A 12,163-nucleotide genomic window follows, 5' to 3' on the forward strand; every position below is an offset into this window, starting at 1 on the left:
GTGCGAGGCCATTACGCATTTAAACTGGAGCCGAAGCAATCAAGATGCAAAGGGTCTGAATGTTTTTTTAACGTCTTGGAACAAATCTGAATAGATGAACTGCAAGTGTTTATTTACAGCATCCGTCACACGGCAGCTGGCCGAGGTGAATATGCTACGTATTTTAGCAAAGATCGCTTGTGTCGGTTAGGCCAAAAGCACGGACCAATCAGAACCCTTGGAGGGCAGCTGTGGGTGTGGTTCAAGGTGCGTGAGACGACGCCGAGGACAATGGCCGAACATGGCGAGAAAGAAGAGCAAAAACGACACTGGCTTTTTCTCAATTTCTGAAATCTCCCTCCTCTTGATTCGCTTTGGCAAGAGTTTGACGGACAGATGGTTCATCCAATCTCCTGTTGCAATTTTTTTTCTAAATGCCTGCCCTTTTCCAAACAGTTTCCAGTGACAGCTTCTCTGACATCTCTGTGTGACCATCTGGTGGGTATAGTCACATAGATTTAGTATTAAGTAGTAATAGAGCGGTAGAGTGAATGCAGGGAGACGTTTTGTTGTTGATGATTGGGTCAAACTGAAGACTTACAGTAGAATAAATATATCCTACAGTAGGCAACATACACACGGGCAGTAAATATCACAGTCACTGAAACCATTTTAGTTGATTGTCAGGTTGTTTCGTTCCATCCATCTGTGTTGTGTGATGAGAAAGCAACCCAACATTTTCTTGGCACCTCTGTAACATTTTCCATTTTTCCAAATTAAAGGATAGGCCATTCATTTCAAGCTCATCAAAACTAAACTCATGGCATTGATCCTAATCTTAAAAAAAATACTATTTTAAATAATATTATCTTCATTAGATCGCTGTGGTGGAAGACTTAACTCCTGCACATTAATATAATACTGTGGGAAATGATGTTTGCGTCCTCTCTTGTTTTTGGCAGAGTTTATATTTGTTGATTATATGACTATTATTAGCCTCATTAGCTCTTATCTAGTATCATACAGTAGTATCTATTGGATCCCACAGGACAAATCATAATGACATTGGTAATCTCTTAAATATTTTTGTTACTGGCTACCTGTAAATATAAAGACATTTATATCAGCCTAAACTGTAGCTTGTGTTGAGTGCTAATTAGCACATGTCAGAATGCTAACATATAAGCTAACATACTGTACAAGCATGCTAGTAGGCTGCGATGCTGTACATCTCTATTCTTTATTGAGCCTTGAAAGCATGTTTAGTAAGTCTTAATCTTGTATTTTTCTGTTGGCCTGTTTTGCAAACCACATTGTAAGATCCATACAAAGTCTCTTAGTCCCTACCCTAGTCCCTTTGTGTGACACAGCAGTGACTAGGGTTGTCAACTCTGTTTTAGGGAGGTGCTAGCGGTCTCGACGGGGGGGGGTGCTAGCGGTCAGCGGAGGGCTTGCACAACCTCCGCACACACTGGTCTGATGCGTCACTACTTCATGACGGGAGTTTGCGCGTCATTGACTTAGCAGGCTGTGATTGGAAATCTGGACTGGAGCTGTCCCGGCCGGGACAAATCAAAATTGACCATAATTCGGGGTGTCCCGAGCAATACGGGACGGTTGCCAACCCTAGCAGTGACTCACGGGAGCCTCCATGTTGTCTCATATGCTGGAAGGCTGGATGTTCAATCTTCTCAGGCCAGAAGGCGGCCAAACTTCCTCCTTCTGTCGCCGCTGCACGGTGAACTTCAGATAGGCATTAGGCCGACAGAACAATGCCTATAAGAGCCTCCCTAGCAGGGCCCCATGGAATATTTGTCACGTGGACCTTTTCATTCTCTTAGCTTTAAGATTTTTTTTAAATTAAAGAGCAGAACACATTAACTGCTGCGCTGTAATTAAGACGTAACTGAGCCCTCAGTTATCACTCATTGATCACAAGCCAATGCTGTCCCTGTGCTTTCTAAATAAATACAAATAACAAATATCCCTCTGCCTTGATCAATACGGAAACTGTCAAGGCACCATTGATTACTTCATTTCAGAATGGGCTTGAGCTACTGAAGGTTTTCTGTTGTCTCTTACTTGTGGAACTGACTCCTTTTTTTCTTTTTTAAGCAGCACAGCCTCGACGCAGCGGGACAGTGATGGATTGTCGAGCTGACGGGGAGGTTACGCAGGTGAGACAGCTCCGAGCCTTTAATCCCACGCTCTTTTCAGGAAAAAGCTATGTGATGGCCCGGCTCTGTTTGTTCTTTGTTTACAACTTTGTTTAAAAAGTCCAAGCAGGGTAACAGATGCACATCTAAATGTACAAGATTGGAAGATTGCAACCGCCGTTGTACAGCTGCAGAGAACAGAAAGAAACTCCGTCAGTGTTTGTCTTGTTGCTCTTCATTGTCCCTTATTGGTTTTTGAGAATTTCACAGCAACCCTCATTAGAATTAAATCATACATTTAAAAAAGAAAATACAGCGTCACCCTCCCCACCAGCATCCTCTCAGCGGGCCCGCTACTGCACATTCAATTCCAGGAATGAATTTGAGTAAAAGCTAACATATCTAGAAAGAGAATGCGCACCGGGAGACAGCGGCACTTTGTGAGTACCAGCAGTGGGGCGGATTGCCTGCAGAGGGATTTGCAGACGGCAGGAGAGCGAGAGAGAGGATAAACTGGTGCCAAGTGGAGGCCAGGCTCTGGGCCGCCATCACTCATGAATGTCCCCGAGAAGCGACCGCGCGGGCAAAACGCAGTCTGAACTAATCCTGAACAAAAGGAGGTTCTCCTTAGTGGCGCGTAGAGGAGGCCTGCGATCCGGGGTCGACAAAGAGAGAGAGAGCTTCGTGGATTTGGTCCCGTCAGCTGTAAAAGTCAAGTACAGGGGCGCGGATAAAGCCATGGGAGCTCCTTACGCTGAATACAATTGCTTTCCGCTTCCCCGTCGGCTTGTTTTGGTTACACGCTCCGGGTGTCGGAATTTCAGCAACTACATTGGAACTTGTTGGACATGGGCGGCTGGGTTTCAGGCAAAGGGCAGCGTGAATGAGCTAATGTAGTGTTGTGAGCACCAAATTGCACTTGGCACTGGATGGGAGGGAGCTTAGTCAAAATCAATTCTCCTATCCAGACCTCTCTCTCTCTCTCTCTATTTTTCTCTCTTCTCAATTACCGCGCAGTTCCAGGTGGTTGAGGCTCTCATCCAACACAGGACTTGGACTCAGCGGACCGAGAGGTGAAGGGGTGGACCTTGGGTGCACTGTCCAGGTATGATAGAGCCCTGAGAAGTCAGGGTGTAGCGTGACTGTAGGAAACGCAGTCCTATCAAACACAATTCACAATGTGCCATTCTTATGTCGCCATTTGTTTCATGTTAGTGGACATGTGACCACACACAATTTACTCAGGAGTCAACTAAAAGGGAAGTGAGTATCGGACCAGCGTTTTTCTAGTCAACAGTAAATGGAACGTTGCTGCGTGTCTGCAGGATATAAAAAACATGAAAGCTTTTAAACTATTTGTTATACTGCTAACTGCACTGTGGACCCATCCCTATGGACATTACGTCATGTGACATGAAGTAGACATCACCTTTTGTCCCCTGAGTCCAAGTCCTGTGTTGTCTGACCCATCCACCAACCTTCCCTCTCACACATTGCAGACACTGCCTTTACGTCCACTTCTCTGAGCGGATAGGTTTACAATGCAGTTAGTTGAAAGCCCGCTGACGCTAAAGGGGCGCTTTGTGGGGCGGTATCAAGGCACAAAGGCGCCACTGCCCAGACATCGGTGTTTGAAGCTCTGGGAGTGAGATCAGTCTGCCTCACTTTTCGCAGGCGAGACATTCCAAAAGTAAAATGCTGAGGGGGAGGAAGCCGCTGTTACTAAGGGCCTCTGCCTGCTGCTCTAATAAGGGAAGAGGAAGTAGGATAAAATGTCTCTTCTCTACAGACAGCACAACAGGCGGTTAGTTAAACCTCTTCTATCTGCTCAGCCCACCTGGCCAGCACCTCTCCTCACTACATCCGTTGCCACAGTTCCTGCAGAGACTCTGAGGCCCGCAGACCGACTTGCTCCTAATTTAGACAGGTGCCTTTTTGGAAGCTGCCCAAGCCACCACCCTCTTTGCCTGAGAGCTTTGTGATTGGCTCAACCAGGCAACTTTGCTACCTTAACCACAGTGCCTGTTCCTGCAGCAATATCCCTCATGCCGGCCACTGTAGCTGTTGTCAGAGATGTGTAAGAGACACATTAATTACGCTCTATTGAGTATCATAAGCACCAAGCACTAATTACCTCAAGTGCCGGTATACTTAGCTCCTGCTTGTAGAGTATTGTGAAAACCCCGAGTGATCAGAACAGACCAACGGCAGGACCCAGTGATGAAGGCGTGCAGAGAGGGAGCTTTTCCGCCCAGGATCCCATGGCCTAAAATTACGTAACAACATAGTAAAATATTCATGATACACCACGGGGACGGAATCCTGCCTGCTCCGAAGTGCTGAGCAAACACTTTGCCCCGAGGCACTCAAAGACTGTGAGGAGGATGAGGCAGAGCCGGCAGTCACAGGCGGGAAACAAACCATTTCCAAAATCACATCGGGGGTATGATATGTTTATCGTATGCTGTCAGGCGTTTCTGTTTATTTAACACAAACCAGCCCTCAAAGCACACGGCTCATAAGAATGTGTTAGTGTTTTAATCCTTTTTGTTGATTGGAGGGAAGTGGTGAGCAGTGAAATTCTTTGTGCTATCCCACTTGGTTAACGATGGAGAAAAGAGCCGAGGCTTGCATGCACTGTAAATGAAGCTGATGGGTGCCGCACCCTTTTATTTGTTCCAAAAAAGGCCAATTGAGCGCTTTTTATTGAGAAAAAGGAAAAATCCCCCCATTGTTTTAATTGAATAAATGTCTCTCTCCTCTTCTCAACTTCCTCTGCACCTGTTAGTGATTACCTGACTTTCCCACAATGCATCTGGCCAATTGTCAAAGAATTGGCATCATTTTTTCCGGGAGACTCCCGAATTTCAAAGCCCCTCCCGAAAATCTCCCGGACCGACCTTTCTCCCAAATTTCTCCCGATTTCCACCCGGACAACAATTTTGCGTCATCCGTCACTGGGCGCGCCGTTTCAGACCGAACAATAATAAAGGTTACACCTTGAAGTCAAGCGCGGCGATTAGAACGGAAATAGATGAGGCGCTGCAAAGGAAACCGCTAGCACCCCCCACCCCCCCCCCCCCCCCCCCGTCGAGACCGCTAGCACCCTAGAATATCTACATGACGTAGTACCAGTTCTACGTCATCCATATTCACTACCATCTTTTGAATTGTGTAGTATTAATGTTATTTAAAATATTAAACCCTGTATGATTCTTTTCACCTGGGGCTACTTCCTGGCCCCATACAAATCCCATTTCCACGACTTCTTGTTTCCATATCAGTGGGATTCATGAAAAAATTGTTCCGCCTGTTGACTGCAAAACACAAAGTCGATTAAAGGCTTTTAGAGCTTTCCAGTTCTCCACAATGTTTTTTTGAATTGCTAGAGCAATACATTTCTAAAGAGCGATGTTCAAGGAAAAGGTTGCCACCAGTGTTGTGACTGGCTCTGCTCCTTTTTGTAATTAACGCTATCTACTTGGCATTTACGTTAACATCATGAAATCAGCACTGAACAAAGTGAGACTTTCAAAGACATAAAGAAAAAGATAAGGCAGAGGGATACCACGCTGATCTGTTGTGTCTACAACATACAATATTTCCTCAGAGGGATGACGATGATGAAACGTATCTGTTAGATTTTTGCAGTATAAACAGGTTCACTATTTATTTCGCTGACTCGAGTTAGTGGTTCGAGGAATTCGTTGAGCGTTGTACACATGAAATGTCACACATTTAGACTGGAGAAATCCCATCTGTAATGTGCTACAATGTGAGTTTTCCATGGTTGATTACTTTACAAATAGCTCCACTGTTACCAAGCGTCCTGTTCACCGTCCATGTTTCATCCCGGGTGCACTGCTTGTGTCTAAGTAAACCTGCAATGGTTTATTATACATCCTTGAATAGTTTTTCACTGGAGGTGGACGCAATTGCACATATTCTATTTCCTAAAAGTTGGTACTTATGCTTTTTCACACAGGTGCAGCTCCTCGTTATTGGCCTGCAGCTCTGTGACATGCAGAGCACGTTCAGCTAATGACTGCTCTAAATATCGCCCGTGTTCGTATCATGCTCAGGACAGATTAGACACTTCGGGATCGTACTTGGAAATGACATATGCCAAGGTTACTTCCAACTGGAAAAAATGATGTCTCCTTCATAAATCAGAAGTTTATGTTTCCGCCATCTCTGGCCGTCCGTGGTTTGGAGGGAGCTCGTTTTTAGTAGCTGTCTTTCGAAATATAGTGTTTCCCTCCTGGAGTAAGGAGCCTCATCCTGTAGCATCCTCCCCTGTCTGTCAGTGGGATGTGTCCGTCGTGTTCAAGGCCCTTTAAAGCAGGCTGTTCAAGCCCACTGGGCAGGTACCCTTAAGGCCGTTGTCTATCAAAATCACTCTGACCTCCGTCCAGAGGGAGAATAACTTGCGCACCCTTTCAGAGTCTGGGTAGCACTCGCACAAAACTCAAGTTGTGCACACTTTGTCAAGTGTTGGATGGAACAGCACAATAAACTTTCCTGGTGGGGGATTTGTTCCCACTGCAGGATTTGGCAAAGTATTTGGAACACACAACAGCTCATTGGCAAACTCCCGCCCAAACAGAGGCCTGCCAATTTGTGAAGACATCGTAAAAGCTTTTAGTGTGGAGAAGCCATCTTCTGACAATTTGAGGAGGCTGGAAGAAAGCTTTGGTTTTATTCATTCATTTATGTATTCCTTTCGGTTTCAGTTGATTCATTAAACCCTGGAGTCCGAAGAGTAATATGCGTGAAACATCTCTCACAAAAGTTAATGGTGGTACAAAACATGTTGGCATGTGACGGAGAGCAGTGTGCTGACCAAGCTTCATACTGTACACCTTCTTATTACTCCTCACTGGTACTTGTGAAGGTAATGTTCAGTCCCTGCAGGGCTGATTGTATTCAAACATGCCTCATCTTAATCAGTGGATTCACAACAACAAGTCCATCAAGCCCTAGAAGCACATAAGAGGCAATGCATAACCACTGACTTCTTACTCCGGCTCCTCTGGCATGAACATCGGGATATTATGGAAACGTGACAACCTGTTTTGACACGGTCCTCACGCTCATTAGTCGGGTTGTGGCCTGCAGTTTGGTTGGTCGGCACTGAGCAGGTATTAGTAGAGTCCTGACATATATATAGTTGATGTGTTACCCTGGGCTCATTTTATGCATTATGTTCAATAGCAGCGCAATGTGCTCATGGTTCCATGCTTGGCTTAGCCAAATTAATTAGAAGACTCCTGGCAAACTAATGTCATTAGAGGGAGGAAGGATTATGTAATCGTCAGATCCTCGTTTTCTGGTCAATGGAAAGACATTTCTAAAACTACTGTGATTTAAGCTTCTTTGGAAAATACATTTTTCTAAGGAGAAGAAATAAGGGAGAACAACGGGGAAATGTGGCATGAAAAAGCGCGTGTCTTTGTGTGTGCGTGTTTATTCCATCGAGGTGATCTTTTTGTCTTTGTGCGGGGATATCACCTCGGTGCGAGAACATTTTTCTTTTGGTTTACACAGTTTTCAACTGAGATTCTCATCTTCAAAAATATGTCGGAGGAAAAATCCCGCAGGGAATACTTTAATAAACTTTAATATCTCCGTGCCCTGCAATCGGGATGAGAAATATATCGCCGAAAGAAAGTGAAGTCGAGAAGGAGGAGAAACTGACCTTGAAGAGACGCAGGATGTTGGCCACCATGATCGACACGGAGCTGGCGGACGCGCCGATCACCCCCACCACCCGCTCTGGCTTGGTGATGATGGGCGGCCCGCCGCTGAGGCACTTGACGTCGGTCGAGTCCTTCTCGATCAGCGCCTGAACGAATGTCAGCGACTGCTCCAGGGCGTGGGTGTCCCGGGAGCAGGTGTCCAGGATGCGTGCCCCCAGGGTGATGTTGGGCAGCAGCTCGTTGTCGTTGTTGATGCGATCCAGGGCGAACAACATGGCCTCCAGCCTGTGGATCCCTTTCTCCTTCTTCAGCTCGCCGCAGGCTTTGCCGTCGTTGCCCCTGGCGTGCACCGGGAACAGCCCGCCCAGCGATATGTCCCCGTCGATGCGCACGGAGTTGAGGTGCGTGTGGCCCGGCATTTTGGGCTTGGCCGCAGAGGCGACGGAGGACCAGCGGGCGAGCAGCAACACCCAGCAGCAGCCGACCCACGCCCCCTGAAAGCCTCCTCGCAGAGTCATGATGGGAGGCTAAATGTGCATCCGGTGACAAACTCGAGCCCTTTGATAAAGAAATACACTCACACACACACAAATGTCCTGAAGGTTAGGCCCAATGTTTTTTGAGAGCGCAGTTGTCTTCAGAAGTCTCCTCTCATGGTTTGAAGCTGTGACACAAACTGTGTGCAGCCATGCACCGTCGCTCCCCTCCCTCTCTCCTCCTGAGGGCGGCGGCCCTCTAGCCGGTGACTAGAGAGAGTCCACGGAGAGAGGATCCTCACAGAGCCAGAACAAAGGTGGGAAGTGCCCCTGGCGCTCCTCTCTGTCCTTCAAGCAGGCAGAAAGTCATGAGACGAGCCGGCGGGTCCCACAGCAGGCTCCTGATAAAAAGAAGAAGAAGAAGAGAGCGCATGGGTTAGACACTGAGGAAGTAACAGTAAAGTAGATCAGGGGGCATTGATCGGATAAACAATAGACGAATGGGGCGGGTTTGCGTTTTGTCTTTCTGTCTACAGTCCCCCGCGAATTAGTGAACGGGACACAGGCTGCTCTGCGTATTTTAGTTGATGAGTCTCACTCATTCACGCTGGACACAGATAATACCTGGACTCCACGCGGGACGTCTCCTCTGTGCTGCACCCATCCCTCGGCTGCTTTCACAGCACGCCCATGAATTATTTCTGTGCGCCGCGAGCGTAACGGATTTCGCTGCTGCTTGGCACCGTTTCACAGACTTCAAAAACCACACACTGCTGCGCTCATGTAGCTCCTCTGCACAGCGATTCAGAAATAAAGTGCTAAATTAAGAGCATGGGATTTAGATAACGAAAGGAAACAACATTCCTCGGGTTATGAACACATCTGCTTTTTTGCACATCTGATCCCTCGTAGTCTCCTACCTTTTGTATCAACAGTGGCAATGGGTACCCTCTGTGTGTGTGTGTGTGTGTGTTTCTGTGTGCGTAAGCCTGCCTCCCCCACAGTGCCAGGCTAACAGAGCAGAGGATCTGGGCGCAGTGGGAGAGTCTTTCTTTGTCGCTCTCCCTCTCTCTCAACCAATTGACCGTCTCTCCCACACACACACCGGCCGGGCTTTCCTCCACGCTGCGTTTGTGTGCTAACATACAGCGTCCCGCGGCGCCGAGGCCCGAGCAGAGGACGCAGAGGGCAAACGCTCATTCAAGACCACAAAAGTTGGCCGCCTCGCAGCAGCCGCCACCGCGGAGGGGCGATATTCGGCGATTACTTTGAGTGGGCATGGTGCCGTGGCGCGCTCCATCTTGCGCACTAATGTTGAGTACAACCTTGCAGAAGTGGCTTGTTGAATTGGAGGAGACAAGAGACTTCAGAGTCAAACCAAAAGGAGATATTTTTATCATCCTGCACAGACCCCAACCCTGCCTCCCTCTACCTAAAACAGAGCATCTATAATGGATGATGGCCTACCAGCTGCTGCAAAACATTGTTCTTGGGGAGAGCCCAGAAGAGAAGGACGGAAACAGAGAAACAGGTCGAGAAGCGGCTCTGCTGCACTCACTCAAACCAACAGTGGAAAAGCACCGACGAAAGTGGTCAATGTTAGATGGACCACGAGTATTCTCTACAGCTGTATGCTTTACTTTGGCAACATTTGCATCATGGGTGGCCCAAAAATAGATTTTTAAATCCACAATTGCGTTTCACTTTGTGGGCGTTTTGATAATAATGTTGTTTGATTATTTTCAAAGAGATCACAATCTCAGCCTGGAAACTAAGATGCTGCAGGGGAGCACAGACTACCATCAGGATGATCCCGGCGCCGAGCGAAAGAACCAGATCAATGAAAGAACCGGAGAACGTAACACTCGGGTCACGTCGTGAGGGCACGCCTCCGCTACTCAGCTGAGGTCCTCCCTGCGTCTGGGGGTGGGGGGGGGGCTTTAGGGAGGGCTGGACAGCAGCGCCCCGACACTGTCATCACTCACAGAAGTACCGCGCGCACGGTGGCAGCTTTGCCAGATGTTTAGTTAAGAGGCCCAGATGGGCAGAGGAGATAAACATCAGCTGTCTGCAGAGGATCCACACGGCGGCCGCCTCGTCTCCCCACACTGTGACGAGGAGGAACCCCCCCCTCCTTCCCCCTACCCACTGCTGTGTGCACTGCCTCACTGATGTAGGGTTCACTCCGCTACACATTGACACATTGCCATGAAATAGACTTTTGTTGCATTTGTGTGCTTTTCCAGTGAACCATTCTTCAAAATGGGCTTTTAGGAATATTAAGGTAAACAGGTAAAAAAGAGACCTCAAGTTATGGAGCGAGAATTCATGATTTTTTATGGATATTTCGAAATCTATCATGGTAATCGTTTCCAGAGCGATGAGATGCATGAAGATTTTTGATAACAGGTTCTTTTTCAGCTGCACCGCACACACTGTTCCGACACGTTAATTGAGTGCAATTCACGTACATTTGTTTGGGGCGAGCCGAATGCCCTCAAGGCAGTTTCTCTTAGGGATTTGACTTTAGTGTCGAGGAGCTGCGAAATGAAACGCTTCAAATAATGGGACACGTGAAACAAATCAACCTTTTCTCTGATAAATGATCAAAGTTCGGAGCTGTATTTACTTAAAACTGGTGAAAATTAGAAAATTAACGAGCAAACCGCCAGCAGGGACCAGAATGATTCTGAGGCAACTCGAGCCGAATATTAGCAACTTAATATCATTTCAGCTTCTGTTTGTATTAGAAAGCATTAAAAGCCGTCTCTCTAGCCGTTGTCTTCACAATGCGTGTAAATATCACATCATATCATATCAACATGAAACACCAGAAGAACTGCAACCGAGCGATGACGCAATGTGTAACGCTGATGCAGACATCATCTTGAGAAATAGTCAATAATCCACGTAGAAAGGTTCACCAATGTTTGTTTGGATGTTTTATGCTCTACTTCTAAATTCTGAAAAGCACCACAGAAATGCAGCAAGACACCCCTCCCTCCCCACAAATTTTACATCCTGTCGCGTCTGCAAAGCCCCCCAATGACATGCGGCCAGCTAATAGGTCGGTCACGCTGTAAGCCCGGCCCGCCTGACAGTTATGTCCTAATCCGACAGCGAGCTGCTGTTTTGGCCGTTCTGCTTCAGCAGAGGAGATACTTAGGCCCAAAAGACCATGTGATCACAGCGGAGGATGGAGATGGAGTCCTCGGGACGGAGAGCGGCGCGCTGCCTGCTGCTCCGCTGGGACGCGTAGAGGGCTTTTTCTTCATTGCAAATGATCAGGTTGAGTTAAATGTCCATGACAAGTCAAACGAGAATGGAGGAGAGTAGGAATGGTTGCAGTCGGTCCTCGTTTCTAAAGAAATGCCATTCTTCATTTTTTATTTCCTCGCAGCAATCCATCAGAGGAGAGAATTGTAATATTCAGTTGCCTCTATCATTTTTTTTCTGCCGGAATATGAAAGAAACGGCAGCTTAATTATTATTGACGTCAAACTGATGACTCTGACTATTCTTTTTCGACAACAAAGGCAGCTGTGGAAAAAAAATCCTGTCCCCATTGCTAAGCATATAGTGACGGATCCAGCAGGAGCGGTGACTCACTGGGCCGTGGTGTTTGAGAAGAATGCATTTCAGTATGTTGTAGGAGGAGAGACTCCAGTACAGGCCACTGCAGCATGTTAAAAAAAGGTCCTGTCGCCATTTTTATAAATGACAAACAACCTTTTTTGCATTCCTTGTACACTCAAATAGTAAAGGAAACGGGTGGAATTGTATTACAATTGTCATTTAACACACCTTCAGCTCTAATAATTAATATTATTATTAATATAATTACATAATACAA

The 12,163-nt window shown here is 46.9% G+C and overlaps 1 protein-coding gene across 2 annotated transcripts in view; it reads right to left on the reverse strand.

The window, feature by feature from the left end:
* Positions 1-12,163, reverse strand: part of LOC119222557 (metabotropic glutamate receptor 4-like) — a 119,428-nt gene that overhangs the window by 77,115 nt on the left and 30,150 nt on the right. For both annotated transcript variants that reach the window (XM_037479299.2, XM_037479300.2), the window contains exon 2: positions 7,834-8,711. In XM_037479299.2, the coding sequence (XP_037335196.1) occupies positions 7,834-8,352 (519 nt within the window). In that variant the 5' untranslated portion in view covers positions 8,353-8,711. The remainder of the gene's footprint in view (positions 1-7,833; positions 8,712-12,163) is intronic.

This window comes from Pungitius pungitius, chromosome 1 (assembly GCF_949316345.1).
Source record: "Pungitius pungitius chromosome 1, fPunPun2.1, whole genome shotgun sequence".
Taxonomy (NCBI): domain Eukaryota; kingdom Metazoa; phylum Chordata; class Actinopteri; order Perciformes; family Gasterosteidae; genus Pungitius; species Pungitius pungitius.